At 42.6% G+C, this 22991-nt stretch overlaps 1 protein-coding gene across 2 annotated transcripts in view; it reads right to left on the bottom strand.

Moving 5' to 3' along the window:
• Positions 1-20696, bottom strand: part of fbln1 (fibulin 1) — a 28453-nt gene extending 7757 nt beyond the window's left edge. The window contains exons 1-16 of one of the 2 annotated variants that reach the window (XM_070830680.1): positions 20573-20696; positions 16851-16959; positions 14976-15105; positions 12518-12677; positions 11824-11886; positions 11627-11713; positions 11293-11430; positions 11057-11194; positions 10417-10560; positions 10198-10323; positions 9915-10040; positions 9535-9654; positions 8360-8491; positions 8119-8242; positions 3705-3850; positions 1930-2070 (exon numbers count right to left, since the gene is read on the bottom strand). In XM_070830680.1, coding sequence (XP_070686781.1) covers positions 1930-2070; positions 3705-3850; positions 8119-8242; positions 8360-8491; positions 9535-9654; positions 9915-10040; positions 10198-10323; positions 10417-10560; positions 11057-11194; positions 11293-11430; positions 11627-11713; positions 11824-11886; positions 12518-12677; positions 14976-15105; positions 16851-16959; positions 20573-20627 — 1939 coding nt within the window. In that variant the 5' untranslated portion in view covers positions 20628-20696. Of the gene's footprint in view, positions 1-1929; positions 2071-3704; positions 3851-6693; positions 7507-8118; positions 8243-8359; positions 8492-9534; positions 9655-9914; positions 10041-10197; positions 10324-10416; positions 10561-11056; positions 11195-11292; positions 11431-11626; positions 11714-11823; positions 11887-12517; positions 12678-14975; positions 15106-16850; positions 16960-20572 lie in introns of those variants that run through there. The other variant, XM_070830681.1, reaches the window with a different exon arrangement.
• Positions 20697-22991: the final 2295 nt, after the last annotated feature.

Raw genomic sequence — 22991 nt, 5'->3', positions numbered from 1 at the left:
ACACTGGAGATACTGGAAACTAAGCTTCCTTAAGTGACACGTCAGCGAGCCTCATACAATGGTTACGCAACAGCAACATTTGTGGGCCAAAGCACAAGCAGCACAACCCACTAAATAAAACCAAGAGGACCTTCATCGCACCGTGGACGCCACACTTCACAGCGAGCAGTCAGTGACCAAATGCTCCATTGCACAGGGCCTCAATTTGGATATGTGATGGGCAACTGGTGCTAACATGCAAGAGCTGCATCCAATAAGCATCCAATGGGTTTGGGAGAGAAGTGGCTCCTCACAAACAGGCCTTTCATGTGGTCGTCAGTTTAAGTACTCTAATGCTCGGCGAGACACTGAGGCCTAGCGTGGGGAAATGGAACAATACATTTAACCACATGAAGCAAAGCACCCAGGATTACTTCTGCACATATTTTTTCTCTCTCTCTTTCCTCTTTCATTGAATCACAGTCTCTCACTTTGTCTTTCTCTCTCTCTCTCTGTGCAATTTTATTCGCTCTCCCTCCCTTGCACACACACATACATACTTGCCCCTGCAAATGAGCACCACTATAAACAGGGAATTTCTCCTAAATCCTCTTTACACACATGCACACAGAGACACTCAGTAGACGATATATTACAAAATAAGGCTTATCATTCACCCAGAATTACACCGCTGTGAATTCCAACAAAAACATACCATTATCATACAGTACAATATAATTATAACTGCTTCAACGGTGAATTATGTGAATTATTGCTGGTTATAAACATTTTTCTCTCATGACTTGTGTGTGAATTTGGGTTATGTTTGATAAGCACACATCTGTTTCTGCACAAGTGCACAAGAGGGGAACACTTGTGTACGCCTGCAGTCCAGCCTGAACCAGTGACAGTCACACACTCTCACCTCCTCCCTCTCTCCTTTTCATTCTGTGAAGACAGATGTGCATACTAATAGGCCATCCCTTCATCCATCATTGAGAGAAGAAGAAGAAAACGTCCTTCCACTAGCACCCTGCCTGCATCTGAGCACAAAACCAAAACAAAAACACCTAGACGGGCCCAACAATGTGTCATCCTCGGGCTAACAACACCCTCATCCACCCAAGGCCAAGGCTCAGTTCAGCTCCCCCACAGGCATGCAGCAGTTTTGGGTCACCACCAGACTAAAGGATGGGAATGGCTTCTACCCAAACATATGTTGTTGTTACATGCTATTGCAGATGGTATCTGCTGCTCCTACTTAAACTAGTGCAGAGCCTATTTTTCATGCGGTTATCACAGAACAGGTAGTTATGATGAGCTGCTTGTCAGCTGCAATCACTTGTGTATTTCTGCATGTGAATACACATATGCAGATTTATATGCTGTGTCCCTGTACATTCAGAGCGCAATAAGTTGTTGTGGAAAGTAATGATCGGCTTGGGATAGGCATAGCCGTAGATAAGTGAATTAAATGGTACTTTGTTTAACCACAAGACTGAAAATTGATGCCAAATATTTGGTTAGACAGACACAGGGCTGTATCTGTCTCAAAGAGCCACTCAGAGGACAACTTTCCAAAAACACAGACACCAAGATCCATGAAGATGATGACAGCTACATGATGCCACCACACTGCAAAGACCATAACAGGCTGTGTCAGATGTACTTATACGAGGGGGTCCAGACATTCCTCATGGGAGATTTTCATCCCTTCTCAATGTGCACATGTGAGATTGATTATTATAAAAAAAAAAAAAAAAAAGTACACATATATTTCAAAATGAGAAATTAGGTAAGAAAAAACACCTCCGAACTACAAAAAAAAAATTTAATTTCCATTCCGGTGGTACAAGCTGCATGTTAATGCTGCTATTGTCAAACGTTTGCACTAGGTTGGTTCATCCAAACTTTACAACACACAAAGCAAAGTAAAATCCCTGTACTCACCCACATACATTCCATTCTCTACCCGCTTGATGATGTCGAAGGCGTTCTCCACATTGCCCTCCAGGATGTCAAACTTGACGTCGTAACTGCCTAAGTGATAGGACCCATAAGCCGGCACCGTGGTTCTCAGGAAAACAATCTCTGTTGGAAGATAACAATTAGACACAAAAAGCTTTTGGGGCCTAAAGCCTCATAATCATACTGGGATTGTGCCGCCAATCCTGTGCCAACTGTTGCTTTTCTTTTCTTTACAATAAGACAATAAAACTGGTGATGGGAAGGTCTGTGTTTATCGTACACTGAGAAGGTCACAGGAAGGTTGAGGCTTTTCAATACTGTTGTTCAGTTGAAGGGCCTCAAGTTCTTTACACCCCATCTCAGAGCTTATGAGAAATGACAAGAGCTTAACTCCCCGTGACGTTGAGCATGAGTGCGTCTGAAACTTGCACTGCACGCCAGCCAATAGATGCTTGTCAGCTGTCACTGTCTGCGAGTGATTACCGTGGTTACTCATATCCAACCAGCATGGCACTTACTCTCTGCTGTGGGCCAGCCAAGCCTGGACTGCATGGAGAACATCGTGGAGTAGCTAATTTGGAGGTCAGAGGATTATGATACAGGATATGGATTCTGACAACTGCAGGGATATGCATTTGATGGGAGCTCAGAGATTATGGGAGATAATATAGAGTTTAAGAGAAGAAAAGGCTGAAGACCACAGTGACAATGCCAAGACCTCAAATTGTTCTCAAATTCATTGTTTCCAGAGATTTTGAAAAGGAAAATGACGCTTAAAAATGTGCCTTAATGGGTTTGTTAAAATATAGAGGGATGCACTGACTTGAAATTTTAGGGGAGCTTAGACGATCAGTGATTTTTGAAGCATTGTGTTAAAGCAGTAGTTCAACAATTGTTTGCTTTCTTGACGATAGTTGGATGGGAATATCAACGCCATTCTGTATAATAAATATGAATCTACAGCCAGCTGGTTAGTTTAAAGGCAAAATGACTGGGTTTGTAAACACAACTTTTAAAGTCACTGGCCCCTCCCACCGATTAGGGTTGGGTACTTGCCAGCAGGGGGAAGCCAACCCCAGATTCACTCTGAGCGTTGTCCACTTGGCCTGTGTGCTGCTATTGGTTTGAGGCAACACAACCACTGTCAAAAGGTTGATGCCCACAGAGGTCCCAAACACAAAAATATGAGAAAATACAGACAGAGGGCAGCGTCTCTGCAAATACCAAGTGACAAAATAGTGGGTCATATGTGATGATTGATTATTTTTATATGTGTACATTGTTTTCTTGGGGGCGAAATCCTACTCACTCTATCTTAAACTTAGCATAAGGACTGGATGGAGGGGGAGTGTAATCACAGTAATCTACACATTCAAATTTTTGATTAATATTAATATTTAGTAGTGAGCCTTAGAGGTGCCAATAGGTGGGTTCTCTTACCTTTATAGACCTACCTAGTTTCCAGTTTCCTTATGCTAAGCTACGCTAACCAGCAGCTGGCTTAAGCTTCATACCTACCCTACACATATTAGTGATGAGTGGTGTTGTTCTTCTCACCTAATTCTTGGTGAAAAAGTGTTTCCCAAAATTACAGGCCATTAAGATTTGTTTATTCTGTAAACAACTTTTTTTCAATAAACCATTATTTTATTTTGTCTAATTCTGTCTGATTTTTACACTTTTCTATATGTTTGCCCATGTGGATTACTCCAAAAACGTTGTCATCAGTATTCACAGAAAAGTTGACTTATATCTACCCTCTGGCCTTGTGAACTCTCTGAAAGTGGGCAAGGAGATGAAGGTGTGGGAGACAGAGTGCGTGGGGTCCAGAACACAGGCGACGTCATTGGGCTGACAGGTCTTCATACAGCGGATGGTGTCAGAGCGCTCAAGCCTTGCCGTTCTAAAGGAGAAAACAAACACACACACCCACAAAAAAAGAAAACACAAACACACACATGGCCTCTGACCTTTAGGTAATGTCTATATAAAGACTTCAGAGTCAACCGCCTTTGGTTTCTAAAGCTCACAATAACAGGGCATCCTTGGGAGCAGCCCACTGCGTAATCAAGAACTCAGTGGGACAACTCCAATGGCCGCTACACAAACAATATCTGAACAAGACAGCAGGGATACTGGATATAGCAGTCAACATCAAAAACAATCAAATTCTATGTGGTTTGGAAGAATAATAAACCAACAATGGCCAAAACTCATGTCGAAGCCAAACTTTGTAGCTTGTGGAGACTAGCCCTGCCATTGATGCTTTTCTGATGCACTATTTCAAGCTGTGTGGGAAATGAATTACTACACTCACAGAGAATGATCCACAACCTGCTCAGGAAAATATTTGGATTTGCTGAGCATCCCCGGCTTCACATCAGATAATCTCTTGAGGAGGATTTATGGGGCAAGGGAGTGTTCTAAAAGACTCCTAAATTGTGAGCAACATGACTAGACAACTCCCCAGCCTTTCCCCAGGGCAGCTCTCATCCTATTATTTAGGGCTTTGTTTATTCCACAGACTAATCAGTGACAGGTCGGAGGGAATGGTGGGCCTCTGCTGGCTCCTAAAGCTAACGCCACCTGAAGTATCGCTATTCACTACCTGTCTGCTACATAAGACTTTGAAAGAGGTTTCTAAGGCATTAACAACCTCATAAATCAAGAGTTTCGCTTTGAAACGATGAGGAAGTTGTGATCATGAGAGAGCTATTGAAACGAAATAAAAGCCTTGACTTTGACATCTAAGATGTTAAATTTAGGTTTGGTCTTCACAAAGGACACAAGTCAGTACACGGTTATATTGGGTTATGAAAACAGCCAAGTTGCCATGTTTAAGTCCAGTTAATGTGCATGGCAGCCATATAGCCACATTGTGAGTCATGGGCCGTGGATCTCTGGCGTTCCTCGAGGGACCTATAGGCTGCAGCTCAAAGCCCAAGCCTGGCTTGGGTTGCAGGGCTCCATCTATGGAGAGTGAGGAGAGAAGCCCCTGACAAAAACTCAAGCCACCACTGGGTAGGGGCTTGTAATTAGCAATTAGCGGGTGGGTCCAAGTTTTGCTTTGGCCCAGGCCAAACCCACAAAATGTTCTCCTAGTTTATAATACCACGGCCTGAGCTGCAGAAAGACCCGAGCGGGGCTCTGGAGGACGAGGTGAAAGCTCTGTTGGGGTAAGAGTAAATTTACGAGAAGATAATGACCCAGGGTGAACTGCCCCCTTCCACACAGTCGGGCACTTCAAAGCAGGGGCAGCAAGTGGAGCTAATTACAGCTCCGTGTGTGTGTGTGTGTGTAAATGCATGTGTTTATCTCCACCAAAAGGCCTACGCGTGTTCATGTTCATTTGTGCATGTATGCCTTCGTGCATGCAAACATGCCTCTGTATGTGTGTGAGTGTGTGTGCGCGTGCATGCACGAATGTATGTCTTCTTCATCTCCCCATGCCTCACGTGGCCCAGCCCAGGAGAAAAACCCCAATACTTTCAGACCAGAAAGAAAAACAGACTTTTTGGATGAAAGTCCTTTGGTCAAGCGTAGGGCCTTTTATTTTTTTGGTAATTATTATTTATAGTCGGCACATTGATAACGCCCCAACACAAACACTGCAGGGCATCATTCATTCTGTGCGCGGTGATGTTGCTGTACCACAAATTGTTCAGACCACCGGCCAGAGCCCAGAGCCCCATAACTCAATGTCAAAGGGGAGGAAAAAACCTTCTGCGCGCCACTATGTTCTTATTTTAAGGATATCCCCACTAGGGACCAAGTGCATCCTTACTAGCCTGACAGCTCAGGACAGGAGGAACCTAGGACATCTGAATTTACAGTTATTATAAGCCACAGCCCTCGGGCAGCAGCCTCACAGCATGTCAAACTATTTATACTCTTTCCTGCTGGTGCACATTTCCCTCTTCTTTGCCACTGTATCCCATCGCGTGTCACTTACTCAGCCTTCATTTGGATTATCTGTCTGCTTTGGGGTTTACACCCGCAGTATGCAGTGGAAATCTGTGTATTTCACATTAAGCCCAAAATGTAATGGGAGCTAAAGAGAGGTGCAAGAAAATAACTGCCACAGAAAGATGTATTTGCGGTGCAAGGTAACTGATGCGAAGGGGGAGTAACAATGCACTAAATGGTCCCAATCTGGCTTATTTTTGACTGGAATCTGGCTGTGGAGAATTACTTTATGAACGTAATAAAAGGATTTGAGGTATATGCACATACAGTATATAACTGGAGGGTTTGAATTATGCAAGATGTGACTTGTGTGTTTCTTAGTGTATTGTAAATATGCCAGGTTTACTCTTATTAATGAAATCAGTGGTTTTCGAGTATTAGTAAGTGTTTTCAAAGACCTAGTGTACAGATTTTTGTAGTCAGGTGGCCCTTTCTTCAATCAGATCACAGGATGGACCTTCAACTTAACTAAATATATACAGAGAGATAGAGATTTGCGTGTATCATTGGATTTCCTCTTCACTGGAGCTGTTGAATAATAGTAATATGAAACGATGCAAGGGAGTCTTCGTGCCTCCATCTGTGATTTGGCCTCACATTACAGCTGCTCCCTCCGCTGTATTTGATTAAGCCCCACAATGCACCATTATCAAGAACTGGATTTGACTTGAACATGTGTTATTTCTATTTCAATCTTAATAGAAAACTGTTCATCCAACACATAAACACACAGACTTTATCATGCAACCATCATCAAATTACACTCAGTTGTAGGCAGACTTGGGTCAGTACCATTTTATTATTTACCCTGACCTAGAACGCCACCTAGCGGCTATCACAGTGTCTTACCTCCAAGAAGTTACATTCAATTGGACCTAATTTATATTGCTGAATAATTATCTTTAATACTAGTGTTAAAACGTTTGTTAAATGCTACAAAACTGTGCTTCTTTTCTCTAACTGTGTATGTTATATTGTTTTTTCATATCCACTCTTCTTTAACATGCATTTAGTATCGCCAGTCATAGTTGTGTTCATTTAATACAAAAAAAAATACGATATAGAAACAAGGCTTCATAATTGATGTACCAAGGGGGCAGCTGACCCTGAGAGGCCCAGACTCACTATGTCTATTGGTTTGTAGAACCTTGATGAGCTGAAAATTAGTTTAAAGGAATAGTTTGACATTTTAGGAACTATACTTGAAAATGTTATTCTAGTAGGGGATTGTAAGGTACTCTGGGCTCCTCCTGGGTAACAAACACCAGCACTTTAGCCATGTATTTGCTCAGTGTGCTGAGGCGGTGCAGCCTTAGCTCCAGAGACAGCTCAAAGTCCTGTGGCTTGTTGATGAGCTTTGCCACCGACATCACGCCGCCGGTGGGCACCAGCTCCGTCATGAAGAAACCGCCCTCATTGCCATCGATGATAGCAATCTGGATGTCATCGCCGACCACGGTGTGGGAGGGGCCCATGCGGAAGATGTTGGTGAAGACGGGGATGTTGGTGGGGAAGGTGAGGTAGTAGTAGGTTATTCTCAGGGGCATGGCCAGGCACTCGACAGACTCATTGCAAAGCAAGCGTTCACATCGACTGCAAAGAGAGTGGGGAGGGGTAGGGTGGGGTGGGGAGGAGAGGGTGGTGGGTGGGGGCAGGACGGGACAAGACAGAACAAAACAGGCACATAGAGAAAGAGAGAAAGAGACCAGGTGTAAATTTCATTTGCCGTGCATGACATGCAGTAGGAGGAACATCAGTCTGCAGCATAAAACTTTATAGGCCAGTCATGGTGCCCTCTGTTGGGTCATGCAAGAAGTTCTGTCACTGCTACCTCCATAACAGGGTGATCATACACAGCCTCTACTGTCATTGAGCCAATGAGAAAATATATATGCATTTTCATCATAAAACAACAGAACATGCTACAGCCAATTCTTTTCTGAAGTCATTCCAGCACTGAGCATACTGGACATGCAGAGCCTTGATCCATACATGTGAATAAGGGTCAGTTTAAAAAGGCCTGACGTTGTTTACAGCTGTACTCCGAGCATATAGGATGAGAATTCAGACTTGACTGTGAGGAACATGGAACTTACTCTGTGAGTGTTTATGTGTTTGGGGTCTTTTATGACTATTTTTGTATTAATAATGTCGGTCTATTGACTCTCACATTGCCGGTGTATGCGACTGAGACACAACACTCACGTCTCTCCAACGCGCCGGTAGTTGCTCGGGCAATCGAAGGCCAGGCATCTGAATCCTCCCTGCACATTAAAGCAGCTCTGATTCTCTGTGCATGTGTGCGTTCCCGTCAAGCATTCGTCAATATCTGTGAGCAAAACAATGAAAAGAGGAAAAATGTGATTTCAAAACATTTACAAAAACAACTTGTAACTGAACCAAGCATGCAATAATCATATGTAACATTACAGTAACGGCAGCTTACCCTGGCAGCTACGCCCATTGGTTGACAAGGTGTAGCCGTTGACGGGACAGGAACAGTGGAAGCTGCCAGGGGTGTTGTGACAACGATAGGAACAAATATGACCTCCAGTGGGCAGGGCACACTCATCTATATCTAAAAATGTCAGAGACAGATAAAAACAAGTCAAACCAGACACTGCATATGATTGACAAATAACAGATTTTGCTTCTATTTTCATTTTACATGCTTCCTCACAGCCAGATCACTCAAAACCATGGTCTCTGTCACCACTGTTATGCAGACGACACACAGTTATATATCACTCATAAGTCCAGTAACACAAGCAGCTCCTTGCCTGCCTCAAGGATGTTAAATGCTGGACGCCGTGGAACTAAATCTGAGATTACAGCCATTGGTCCAACTAATTCTACCAGCCTGTTTCACAGCAAGCTCTGCCCCTTTACACAAAATTTGAAGCAGGCAGCTAGAAATCGTGGCATAATATTTTAGGCTAATCTCTGGTTTTGATGCTGCTTTTGAAGAATGATGTTTCAGCTTCTTTCAGCTCAAAAAATCTCTAAATCAGATCTTTTAGCCTCCTTTCGAATTTTTGCTCGAGGTTATAAATGCCTATATTTTTTTCCTGGACTACGCTACTGCACATGACTCCTGTGTTAGCCAATTTACACTGGATGCCTGTGTTGTCTTAAACATTTTATTGATCACTTTTAAAGCAGTAAATGGCCACAGTCCAAAGTATATAAAGGATTTACTGAATCCCTATGTGCCCAGCTGCTCTCTGAGATTGGGAGATGCAGTTCTACTGATTGTTTCTAGATCCCTGATTGCGACTAAAGGTGACTAGGCCTTTGCTGTTGGAGCCCGCAGACAAGAAGATAGAGGTAAAGCGTAATACATTGTTGGATTTTATCTTTCCACTTTGTGTTTCTGAGTTTTTCTGTTAGTTGATCCTTAACCTTAATCCGTAACCTTGTTAAGAAATGAGCTATATAGACAGTTTATTATTAATATTATCATTATGCTGTTATACTGCTATACTGTATGCTTTTACAAATGCTGACTGTATATATTACACTACACTTTGCTTTCTCTAAAAGTACCACAACACCAGGAACTTGCAGAATACAGGCCAAAATACCGTGATCTTTGTGCTTGTTGAAATAGTTCCATTTTACCTTCACAAGTCATGCCATCTATGTCGCTAAGCTGGTAGCCTCGGCGACAGTAACACTGGTAGGAGCCATACACATTGGCACACTCTTGACTGCATGGGTTGCTCTCACATTCATTCAAATCTACATAGAGAAAAAAATATATATTACAGACCATTATGAACTCTATCCTACTAATGAGTTTACTAACAAGTACACCTCAGAAGAAGAACAAAGACCCTTCACATGCACATGCATGCCCCCCCTGTCCATTTGAACATGTAGTATGTAAACAGTTGCATGCACAGTTACCAATTGGTTTGCATGTGAACAGGTTACTGAGAATGGCCTGAAATCTAACAGTCGGAAATACAGTTTTCTCCTGATCTCTGTGTTTGTCTTACCATCACAATTCCTGCCATCGCTGGCTAGCTTGAAGCCAGTGGTACAGCTACACTTGTAGGATCCCGGAGTGTTCTCACACTTATGAACACACAAGCGGCCAGGGTAGTGCCTGCATTCATTAACATCTTAAACACAAAGTTGAAATATGTCTCAGTAAATTGACAAAATTCTCTTTTACACAGTTCTAGTATGTGTGCATGCATTATTCACATGCAGAAGATAAACTTGGATTTAGAATTAGATCATCAATCGAACATCAAGGGAGATCTATGAACCACTCACCCTCACAAGTCCGACTGATGCTGTTGAAGATGTAGCCAGTCTCACACTCACAGCGGTAGGAGCCCACCAGGTTGATACAACCATGACCTGAACAGACCTTTTCTTGGCCCTTACACTCATCAATATCTGCAAACACCAAAGACGACACCACGATATGCACCTCAGGTAGGTTAGTAGGATGCTTTGTTATCTAAGAACGGTCACGTTTTTAAGCCATACCAACACAGCGTGTGCCCTCTTCATTGAGGTGGTATCCTCGGCCACAGTTAAGAGAGTTCCTCTGGCAGATGTAGGAGCCAACTGTGTTGATACACATCTGCCCTCTGTGACAAGCGCCTGTCTCGGTAACACATTCATTAATATCTGAAAACACAGACAGATGACATTACAAAGAGATTGCTCCACTTAATCTTAAATAATCTAACTGAATATACATATTTCTAAATGTAAACTTTGGTCTGTGGGTGACTCTGGAAAAAGGTCTTATAAGGTCAAAGTCTTTTCCATTGTGAGCATCGATGTATCTGAAATGGAAAAGGTCCATTCTTTTAGGGAACATAATTGTGCTCAGTAAATATGTTTCAGGCTAATTTGCCAGTTACATTGTATTATTCCTTGTGTATGAGTGAAATTGTAGGGCCAAATGGTGGTGCAAGAAGAAAAGCCAGAGAGCCACAAAAAAACATTAAGATTTCATATACTGATGTGCATTTACTCTTCATCTGGACTTGCCCAGCAACTTTCATCCTGACAAAAGGTCTCAGGGTCTCTCATGTCAACAAATAGATATTAAAGTTAGGTCAATACCGTGTTCTGCACCAATGGCTGTTGTCGTTAGGGGCTGTGGTATGGGGCTTACCAATGCAACTGCCGAGCGCATCCTGGATGAAGCCGATGCCACATTTTACCTTAGGGAGACAACGGAACGAGCCCTGGGTGTTTTGGCACTTGAACTCTGGCCCACAGTTATGGATACCAGTCTCACACTCATCTATGTCTGGGTAAAGAAGTCACAGGAAAAGTGCGTCCGTCAATACCTATAAAAATGACTCAGATACACAGTGGCAGAGGCAAACTGAGGGCAGTTTGACTGACCTTTGCAGTTGTTGTTGTCAGTGAGTTCATAGCCAGTCCCACAGCTGACCTCTCTCTGGCAACGGAATGAGCCCTCTGTGTTGATACAGCGCTCTCCTGCCCGACAGTTGCTGGCTCCCAGCAAACACTCGTTAATATCTGAGTTGAATGTTTGAAAGCAGAGATTCTCTTATTGTGCTGATCCCTCTGATACTGAAACTTAGTTTTTGGATCAAAAAAACTTTCACAAGCACAACTTTTGTCTGTGCTCTAATTTCTTTCCCCACACAAATTGAATAGTTGGCAAATGACACTATTACAATATTAAATTGAAAAGGGGGGGATTACTGCTTACCCTCACAGCTCTTTCCATCTGGTTTGAGTTTGTAGCCTTTTAAGCAGGCGCAAGTGTCATTGCCCACACAGTGATGAGCACATTTCCCTAAAAAGACACACGTATAAACATATTGAGAGATGATCGCTTCATTTGCGAGATTAAGTCGATTAAGTCGAAGTGTAGAAAAGCTTGTTTATTGGCAGATTATACTATACCGTTGCATAGATCACTTAATACTGAATTATCTCCATTGTCATTGGCTCCATCCTTGTTTGGTACTGTGTGAGAGAAGAAACAGCTAATATGTTTATATGCATGTTATTTTTTATTTGTTATTTTTAGATTTTATTTTAACTATAATCGACTGAAATGTCTATTAAATGTCAGAAAACAAGGAAAAATGTCCATTACAATTTCCAAAAAGACAAGGGGATATCTTCAAATGTCATGTTTTGTCTATCCATTAGTCCGAAAAGCCACAGATATTCAATTTATTATTCAGTAGGACAGATCAAAGCTGCAAATCCTCACAACTGAGAAGTTGTAACATGCAAATCTTTTGCCCATGAGCAACACACTAAGTCCCAACCAGCTCCAGAGTTAATGACCCACAGATGAATTTCACCTGTGGGTGTAATCACCTTCATTGAAAACTTAAAACAAATGACCACATATATACAGCAGGGGGCAGTATGGTCTTGTGTTTTACCACACAGCAGAGCTTTGATTTCCAAACTTCATTATTCCTCCCTTTCATGCTTCTCCTATTTAATGTGGTTGGGCACAAGCGTCCCCACGGTGTATTCTGTTTTTCAACCCTTACCGTAAAGCTACTTTGCCAGCTTTGATGCAAACAGACTAAATGTAATATTTAATCGACTTAATGCTTGTTTTGTTATTTTAACCCACATTCAGTTTGTCCCGTGGGTGCGGTCTGATTGTCTGGGGCTCCGTCCGCACAGCAGGCCCGGGACACCAGGGCACACTGGTAGCCCACAGACAGGCTGTGGTCACAGGGTAGGCCCTGCTCCTGGGCCACCTTCCCCAGAAGACAGCAGTCACAGCACATCTGAACATGGAACAGAATATATTATAGAAACCTTTGCTGCACGGGGCTGACCTCACAAACACAACAACATATAACACTATGCTGCAGAGAACTATCACCAGACTGGGAATGGAAACCAAAACTGAAGGCAAGGATTGTGGGATGATGTTGGTTGGTAAAATACTGTATGCAGATGAGACAGACTTTTACAGTGACAAATGGGTGGACAGGGGGGGGCGGCAATTCTGACAGAAACCTCTCAATCAGCCAGACAGGCAGAAAAGAAGGTTGATCGAGAAGACGAGCCAACTGACGGGCTTCGCACAGACAGAAGAAAAGCAGTAAGTCAGTGAGCAAGACAGACAGACAGACAGACAGTGATGAGATGACATCATAGCCTCCAGCTGAAGCACGCTCGATCAATCATTATGGCAGTTAGGTAATGTCAGTCGGGGAGAGAGATGAAAGGTGTCGAGTGTGGGGGATGGGTAGGTTGGGGCAATGACGGTATATACCTGAAATGTAAGCATGTCTGGCATATGTGTGTGCAGTGATGGTGATAGCATGGCTGAACACGTCTTTCAAATATTAGATTACTTCTTCTACTCTGTCCATCTGTGTTTGTTTTGTATGCATGGGTGCACGTCTGTGTGGCACTGACAATGTCCTAAAAACGTTTAAGTTTATAGGAAATTTCATGAAAGGAAACATTTTAGAGACAGTGTAATCCGTCCATATGAGCAAGGTTAACTGAATTATCAGGGAAGGTCACATTTTGCTGTGTGTCAGTCTCAAAAAAAGTAGTTGAAATGCATAAAACTGATTTGAAGTATTTTAATAATGCCAGTCAAATGTGTAATGTGTTGTAATGTTTAAAAGGGATCACTTGCAGTCGTGAGCCAAAAGGGAATTATCCCCCGACTCTGCAGTTCCCCTCAGCTCTACATAGCAGACAGAACAGCAGACAGACAAAGTTAGCAACGGTGCGGTTAACATAGCATTTAGCTAGCTGTTTCCAACCAGAGTACATGGAAAATTCAAAACAAAACTATAATGACATTCTAAAAAACGTGTGTTATAATAAATAATGTGCATTATAAAAGCAATTGACCTCATTAAAGAATCTGTTCCACACAAAAATGATCATCAGACTGGAGTCAGGCAAGTTAGCTTAGCTTAGCTTAGCTTAGCATAAAGACTAGAAATGGGAAAACAAATAGTCTGACTCTGTCAAAAGGTAACAAAATCTGGATACTGGCATCTCTGCACCATCTCTAATGAACGTGTTATGTCTTGTTTGTTTGTGGTTTTAAGTGAGGTTATGTGTTTTTAACTGTTTCTTGGCTCGGGCACAGGGAACTCCCAATGTCACCGCACCCAGCCGAGACACCCAGCTGTGTCCAAAATCTCTCACTGTTTACAATATTATCCACTACATAGCGGGTTCACCATTTTGTAGTGCTGTCCGAATGTATAGTGAGAATTATCATAGGGGACTCAAAGTATCCCAAAATGCATTGGGAAAAGTAGTGCACAATCGATGGTCACCAACCAAGCACTACATACCATCATGCATTGCAAAAAAAAGTTTGAAGTATTTATTCATTTTGTGGATGAGCTCACTTTATTGTCCTCCCTAGACAGTAAGTAGGGAGTAGTGAGTGAGTGAATGATTTCAGACACAACCATAGTCAAGCACACAAACTCCCACAAAACCGCAAATTGCTGTTTTCACACTTTGATTTTAGAGGTTTTGTCTTATTTACATTACCTGGGCATATCATAGTGTGAATCACTACCACCTTTGATCAAGTAAAGACAAGCTGTCTCTCTGACAATTATCTCATCCTTCCAAGAAAGTGCACCATTTGCTTTGCCACCTTTCTACGTTTTACCAAGCATTATCTTTGTGATATGTTGATTTGCAGCATGTTGTGAAAATAAAGGCACACATTGAGGGTTGAGTTGAGAGAGAAAAAAAAGACAGAGAGCCTCAAAAGTGCTTGGACCTGAGCCTGCAGAAGATCCTGGAGTCAGAGCTGGATTTATAATCTGTCTGACAGCAACAAGCTCCATTCCTCCCTGGAGTGACATGCCTCATCCTGCTCACAGCACACACACTTACAAATGCACGCCATCAATCATTTGCTTCCAAACTGGCTGTCCAGCAGAGTGATGTACTGTACAATGATTGAATAAAGGGAGATTTTTGGTGCAGACAGTGAATTAATTGTTTCTTTTTGTGTCTATTTACAGTATTTTCAGGCACACATTCACAAACATATGCATATGTATGTGCGCGTGCAGGTGCAAACACACCTTTGTAGTCTTGGTCTCGCAGGTGCTGGTGAATAAAGAATCGCAGGCTCCTTGCTCTTTGGCCACGTTGATACCACTGGTGCACATGCTGTCCTCAAGTACTGCTACGCAGCACTGCTCCTGTACTATCCTGTCAGCAAGAAAAAAAACACAAAACATAGGTGGATTTATTCTCAGCTCTATTAATAATCTCCTTGGTGCAATACACCTCTGCCCTAAAGTGTAGCCCATTAAAATCAGCCTTAGGCATGCCTGATGGGGATCTCAGCATTGTCACGATATAAATGTTCGGTTGAGTGGGTTGAGTAAGTCCAATGTGAATTCAGAGAAAGGCATGAGGGGTTTATTGAGTTTTGCAATGCTGACATCACTCCCTGAGACCTTTGTTTTGTTGTGTTAGACATGAGTTAAACCAACATTTCAGCCCAAGTGGAACATCTGTCCACCTCCACATCTCCTTATTCACTGTGGGATTGTGGCTTTTTGACAGCATCGCTCTTATTATAATGTCACTAAAACAAACCACTCCCTTAAGATAAGCATGCTTCATTCTGTGAAAAGGGAGAAAAGTTAGCCTCTAATTGGTGACTAACAGTTGCCAGCATGAACACTTCGCCTGGTTTGACGTCACTAGAGCAGAATCGTCCTGGTTTTTCCTTAGAAATCAGAGATGACTTGTTGCAGCACTTGTGATTCAAAACATTGATACAAGCATTGAGTGAGTAACATGTTTGTACAGGAAGTCATGCGGCCGACCTTGACCTCCGAGCTCTCGGCACACGGAGATCATAAAATATCTCTGAAGGGATCGATGAAATACAGCCAAATACTATGAGGACTGTTCAAATGCCAAAAGCAATATTTGGAACAAGCACATCCCCTCACATTTGAACATTAGTGTCAAAATATCAGTTACTTGATGTTCCTGTTTGATCAGATTTCATTGTATTGCTGACTGTTTCTGTCTGTCTGTGATCTCCGTCTCACTGCAGTTTTACAAGACAGAACGCATAAAACGCCGCCCCCTCACCTCTCCTCTTTCATTCCCAACAAGCCTCTTTATCAACTCTTACCAGAAGTCTCTTTCCACATAAACTACTGTAGATCTCAAATTCACGTCAAGGCGCACACCTCCTCTACAGAACCTTTTAAGGGCACAGTCGCACTGTTTTTCTTTTCTCTTCTCCTCGCTCCCTTCTTTTTCTCTCATACTTTTCTCCCTTTGGTGTCTGAAGTAATCGTTCAGATTTCCTGTTATTGCCTCTCCCCATCGTCCCTCTATGTCGCGTTTCACCTCTAAGGTATTTCCTGGGTTTTGAAACAGTCCCTCTTCTGACCCCCCTCACCCTTTTCCACCCTGTTTCCCCCACAAACCTCTGCCCTTTTCCTCTCTCCCCCTCGCACTATAATTTAGACAAATTTGGGATCACTTAGGGTGGCTACGGTAAATGTGTTTGCCATCAGTGTTCACAGCAGCAGACCTCCCTGGCTTATGGGCCCTGAACCTGTGGCAGCACACCTTCTTGGGTTACTGGCAGACCTGTTATTATCCCATCACTATTAGCGTTTCCTGCTCTCACGTGAAGTGAATAATGTGCCTGGAGATTTATGGGAGTAAGGTAAAGCAATTTCATATTAAGGGCCAGCAGTCGTTTCTCCCATACGTGGTACGGGCCAAATCCCTTGGGTCCAATCCTGCAAGGGCTTCTGTGGTACAGATTGAAAATGTAAGATTGTGACAAAAGGTGCAGCAGTTAATGACTTGTAAATCTGAGTAATCCTCGTGCAGGCAAGTCGTCTCACCAGCTCCCTTAAGCCTTGTGGGGAATATATTTGCAATGAGCGAGAGCAAAGTAGCAGATAGCACCTGCTTACCTGCATGTGGCTGACCCTGAGATGAGAGGGAGGGACGCACAGTCTTCCTTATCACCGCCACGCTTCTGGCCATCAGCACAGCAGTCCTCTTTGGAGATCTGCTCCGCTCCTACGAACATTAAAGTCAACACCAGGTATGTTTGTGCACATGTGAGCGGATGAAAAGGTGATAAATCTGCGCACATTCCATTTACTGTGCACCGTCAGAAGGACATTTTCATATCTGGCATTGTGTGGTTTGCTGCAGTGAGGGGACCCCCACCTACATAATTACTGCAGATGTGTAGACCCCAGATGGAGTACAGCTGCATCTGCACTTCACACACCTGCCTGATTACACACAAGGTGGTTAACACACGCCTCGAGGCTGGTTTTCGTATTTGTACATAAGCTGTTCATTACAAGCAAAATCAAATAGCATGTTGTCTTATGATATTGAGTATCATGTCTTTCTTTTGGCTAAAATATAACATGCTAACTGACGCACTGTTTTTGCTAAATGAGTTACGATAATCAATATTGGATACCTAACCCAAATAAACAGGGATATTGCCTTTGTCCTCGAGGGAAATTCCCTAGCGTTCTCTAAAAGATGGAAAAACAAAATTCAAAATCTGTCTGGCAATTTAAACTGCCTGTAGGCAATTTTTTGCCAAAGACAATGAATGATGGATATGTTGTTGCAGACACAAGAGAGGCTTTTTCACTGGAGCACAACCAACTCTGTGGTGATCTGGTTGTTTATTCATGTGGATTAGAGAGTGTGGAATGCCTTGACTCTGTAAACAATCAGCCGTCGCAATCACATCAAGTACATTCATTCGCCTGTGGTTTGTGTGATTTGCCAAACGTGAAATAGCTTTGGCAGATCGCTGCTTGGACTTTTTCTGCATTCGGCTAAAACCAGGATCAGTGCTCCAAATTGTTATTAGCTATAAGTCCCCTGAGAGAAAAAAGAGAAAACAAACTCACTGTGAAATAAGTTTTGTTGATCCATTGTAACAGAATACGAGTTGTTGCTGGTTAGTGACTGAATGCTCTGTATTACAGGCAATCGTGATTGTGAAATGCACTGAGCAAATCCATCTGCTTGAGACACAGCGTCTGCCGTGAGAAGTCTGGCAAGAATCAGCAACTTCAGATAATAAGTTAGATTAGGTAGGGAGGACAAGTGTCTGGAATAGCAGTCCTCAGTTTTATAGATCTGCTCCTTTCTCCCGGAGGGGCAGGAGGAATTTTATTATAACCATTAAATCAAAGATGAAGCACGAGCAGGAATAGTCATCATCACAAACAGTTTTTTTTTTGTGGTGACAATCTTTGTATCAACACAGTGTAAGCATTGCAATAAAACTCTCTAAGAATATTTTGCTTCTATGAACCCAGTTCTGCTGCCCAGACCTGGGCAAAGTATAACAGTGAGTTTATTAAAAATCAACATTTGTGTTTTTCTGAAGAAAGGAAGTCATTTCTCCAGTGTAAGCTACAGAAAAAACAAAGCACAGAATCAAAGCATTGTGACCACTGCTGCTACACAATGGATGATTAACCCGGCATAAAAGAATGAATATGGGCAGACGATTTATTAGTAGGCAGCCACATTAGCTGATTCACTACTTGACTTCTGGAAGTCTGGCACATCCCAGAGTCCTCTGGCCAATAAACCTTGTAGCAGCTGGATGAAATGAGATGGCATTTTAAAAGTTTTTCACTTCGAGCCTACCAAGTAGGCCCTTTAAAACTCTCTCTGTCTTTAAATTTTAAAGACCTCTATCTGTTTGCAAAGTAACACCAAGATGTTGCAATAAGACCATAAGAAAATATTTTGCACAAAAATGATAATATGGATATAAATTTGCAAGAAGCAACTTTAACACCTCATATAAAGGTGTCAAAGTCAAACACCCTCATAGAGCAGTTCTCCCAACTCTGTAGAAGTTCTCCAAGTTTTTTCTTTCTCTATGTCTGACCATTGCCAGTAATTAACATCCTCTTGCCAAAACACCCTATTTGTAGTGAAACTGGAAAGGAATCCAAACATCACCTTTTCTAGATTCACAAAATAACTAATCTAATAATCTTTTGTCTCCAGAGCAGCAGTATGTATATTTGAAATGGCAGGAATAGTCGGTCTCACTCTAACTGCTCCCACTGCTCTGGTCTAGATATTTCTCTCCCACAGTGGCTCTCTGCTGATAACTAACTCTAACCCACTAGGCATCACATTGTCATTCCAACGCCACCACTGTCTGCTGCTCTGCAAACCTAAATCGAAACACCAGAAGTGCCTTAAAACTGTGTGCTGCTGTTTTATCAAAAGAGGCAAACCAGGCGCAGCCATGCTCCGGTCTAGATGATGTCTGCTCCTGCTGTCTGCTGTCTCCTGTGATGCATTGTCTGTCTGGAGACGGCTGATTTCCATCTTGGATGACGGCGCTGGTTGTGAGGGCCATTCTGTCTTGGCAGAGCAGCACATGGCTTGCCTGCTTCTAGACGCCTCATGTAAACAAGGCTTAATGAGCCCACTGGCGGAGCTCCGCCCAGACAGAGTAGTTCGCCTTCACAGCGGCAGTGTGCATCTCTTTACCAGGCTGCACTCCAGGCTTTTATTTGGAGGTTTTTGTCAATCTTTGTGATATGAAAAGGCTGTTTGGTACATGTTTTTTTAGTCTCTCTCTCTCTGTCTGTGTTAAACATCAAAATAATAATGCAAAATACACTCTTCCATTAGGTCTTTACATGGCACAAATAGGTATGTTTGGTCATTTAACTAGTCCAGCAGATAGCAGACTGAGTTTTACTCCAGACTGACCCGTGAAACGACCCCCCACTGGGAAGGCAGCTTAGAGAAAAGTGGCCCTGCTGACTGTGAAAATTGCCCGATGTGTGACCAGGGGACCGTGAGCATTTGGATATGGCTCATCCAACACCTGGGCGACCTTGCTGTGGACGCTCAAGTGTAAATCACCCGTCTGTCTGGATGGTTGTGTCCTGGTGAGACACCAGTCGGTCTGACGTAGTGTCACAGCATACCAAGGCACTTGGCCTTTGACTTGCAGGGCAGAAAGTAAAGAAACCAGGGCAGTGAGAATTCTTATGTGAACAACTTACTTCAAACTGTATTTTAACACACTCCGTGTCATGTGACTGGAAGTGTTATCACTCAAGTTAAACCCAAGATTTGGAATATAACAATAACGGCGAATGAAAAGAGAGTTTAAGTCACAGTTTAATTTTTCGTATGACATTTTCAAGTTACTTAAATGGGTAGTTTCTGGATTTTGTCTTTCACAATGCAGTTTGCAAAGAATTTATATCTACTAGAGATGATTTTGCATATCATTACCTACATTGCAGGGCACCAAAAAAAAAACTGTCTTCCTTCTAAAGCAGTAATTATGATGGGGTTTTTTTGCATATAAGTAATGACATTTTGGCACATAGATACTTTGAACACTTTGAAGCTCTGTAAACTGTGCTTTCATCACATGCCCCAACTAGTCCTATGACAAATTCATCACCTCCCCGTCTCACTCTTTGCCTATTACCGCTTTGAGTCACTGTAAATATCTTTACAAATTCATGTTTTAAGGTGTTTCCCATCACAATATGCGGCCACATCTGGTATCAAACAGGCCTGACAATACCGTTGTTCGGCTCGATGTCTCCTGATTTACAAGTCGTCAGAAGTGGGCAGTGATGTGAACAGAAAGGTAACTTACCTTGACCGAGCAGAACTCCGAACAGAGAGCAAAGCAGCACAGCACACGGACCCATTGAATGAAGAGAGATTCAACCAAAAAGTGAAAAAAAAAAGAGGGTGAGCTCTGAGGCTGCCGATGCTGGTTTCTCTGCAGGACCTGTGTGTGTGTGTAGGCAGCAGTGCTCCCTCAGAAAAACACAAAAAGGCTGAGTCCGAGGCAAAGGAGAGGATGTGATGGAGCTGAGTGAGTCGCAGTTGCAGCGTGACTAGACTGAGCGTCTAATCATGGCACCGTGAGGGGCGGGCTGGGGCCGCGGACGCACACTTATTTGCTAATCAAATCTGTTTTTCTCTCAATATGAACTCCAAATGAAAGCATTAAAACGTGAGCTCCTTTTCTATTGTGTTACAATTAAAGGTAGAATTTGGTTGAACAAGTCTATTGGGGAGTTTTAGATTGGCTGTGATCACGTTAGTCAAAAGTTAAGTTTGTAATTTATTCCTATTTTCTGACAGTAGAAAAAGCCTCTCCCTCTAAAAATGCTTTATTTGATTGATGCATTTATGCGCGTTGGAAAGTATAAGACCTGAAATACTACCTGGGGAGACGTGGGCTGCCACAATTTATATCGCCCACAGGAGGAATTGCAAGTGTCTTCAGGCTACTGTGCTGTAAGATATGTATGCACACATGGAAATTGTCTCCCCATCAATGGCAGAGCAGGCTGTTTCTGCCTGTGACTAATGACTGTACTGATTACTCAACATCTGGAGCCGGTTTGGGGGTGTTTTAAAAATCTGCTGTGGCTGTGTCCTGACTGTAAGTCTTGAAAGCTCTTGGAAATATGGGGAATCGAAAATTGAATATTTTCGCAGCCACTATCTGCAATTAACTGCATTTATTCACTGCTACCTTATGGAGCCTGGCTCTGTGTTGTTGCATCCTCCAGTATGTTTTATTCCCATTGAGAGTGCATGCACAGAGGTATTAAAGGGCCCTGCAGGCCCACTGCTGAGCCCAGTTCTCTCTTTAGAGACTACTTTCAATTCACAGCTGAACCAAAGAAAATGAGGCATTTTCCCCTTAAAGTTTACGAATTAAAGCTTTTGTATCAGTGCCACAGATGTGGGCTCACTCTCAGCCAAAGTGATCAGGAACTGTTGAAGGGAGCTGGGTATAAACAAGCCACACACACACACACACACACAGACACAGTCTGGCAGAATTGGCAAGAAGCGGAGAAATAATTGCTAGACTGCATTATAAACATTTTGTACCAACTAAGGCCCTCTGCAAATTCAATCAGTCTACTGACTCTGGGCATGGTGACAGAGAGAGGTTAAATGATCGTCTAATCAGAGCCACATGTCTCCACCACCAGTCTAGCCAGTCTAGAAACATCACCAAGGACTTGATATCAGGATACCACAGGCATACAGGAAACCCCGCAAGTATATGGCAGTTATAAAAGGGTAACTGCACTGTTTGAGCGTAGTGTGTGACAAATCCTGTCTCAGTCTGTGCTCTTCAGTCCACCACAGTCCACGTTTTCTGTTGGTAATTGTACACTGTTAACAAAAGACCACACTTTAATAGACCACACCAGTGTTTTGAATGTTTTGGGCCATTAAAATGCACAATATACATTTATAAATGTTATTTGTATGTCACTTGTATCCATTCATTGAATTGTGCTTCTACTAAAGAGGTGGCTTGTGGTTATTTATCTTGAGTATTGGTATCCTGCATTCCACTTTTTCTAATAAAACCTACTTGAAAAACTTCCAACTTTGGTGTAAAAATTAGCTTAGTCTTTTATTTTTGTCTTTCTGCGGTTGCAGATTGATTCAAAGATTATTTTGAATCAATCTGCACTCATGTTGTGACGCTACAGTCGAGCGATTTAACCTTGGCAACAACAAAAGCAGACTTGGTGTTTATTGTAATGTATTACCTGATTTCAGGTTCTCTGCAAGTTGATGTTGATACCTTAGCAAAATAAATGAAAACCTGTGTGTGGAAGGTAGGGAAGATCGACAACGCTGCAGCGTACCTTGAAAGGTGATACTAAGTGCTGAGGTACATAAAGCACAACATGCAAAACACTTTTACGCTCCTGGAAACATATTTAAACTGTGCAAAAGAGTAAAGAGTAGACTGCATATACACTATGTGCTGCTGTAGCAAACACAAGCAGCAGCAAATACTGTAAATACAGAAATCTATCAGTCAAGGATGTGGCAACCCCTTTGTAATGCAACAGCCATCAGAACAACAAAGAGCACCCCTTTACTGCTGGCCTGTCCTTAATCTTATCTTTGCCTTGGTGAAATGTAGAAAAGAGATAATACGCCTTCAGAAGCCATATAAGGAATGAAGAATGCCCAAAATGAGAGCCAGACCACAGCTGGCTTGAGCACACTGAACATCTGTGGGC

This window comes from Pempheris klunzingeri, chromosome 5 (genome assembly GCF_042242105.1).
Source record: "Pempheris klunzingeri isolate RE-2024b chromosome 5, fPemKlu1.hap1, whole genome shotgun sequence".
Classification (NCBI taxonomy): domain Eukaryota; kingdom Metazoa; phylum Chordata; class Actinopteri; order Acropomatiformes; family Pempheridae; genus Pempheris; species Pempheris klunzingeri.
This window is presented reverse-complemented; position numbering and strand designations above follow the sequence as displayed.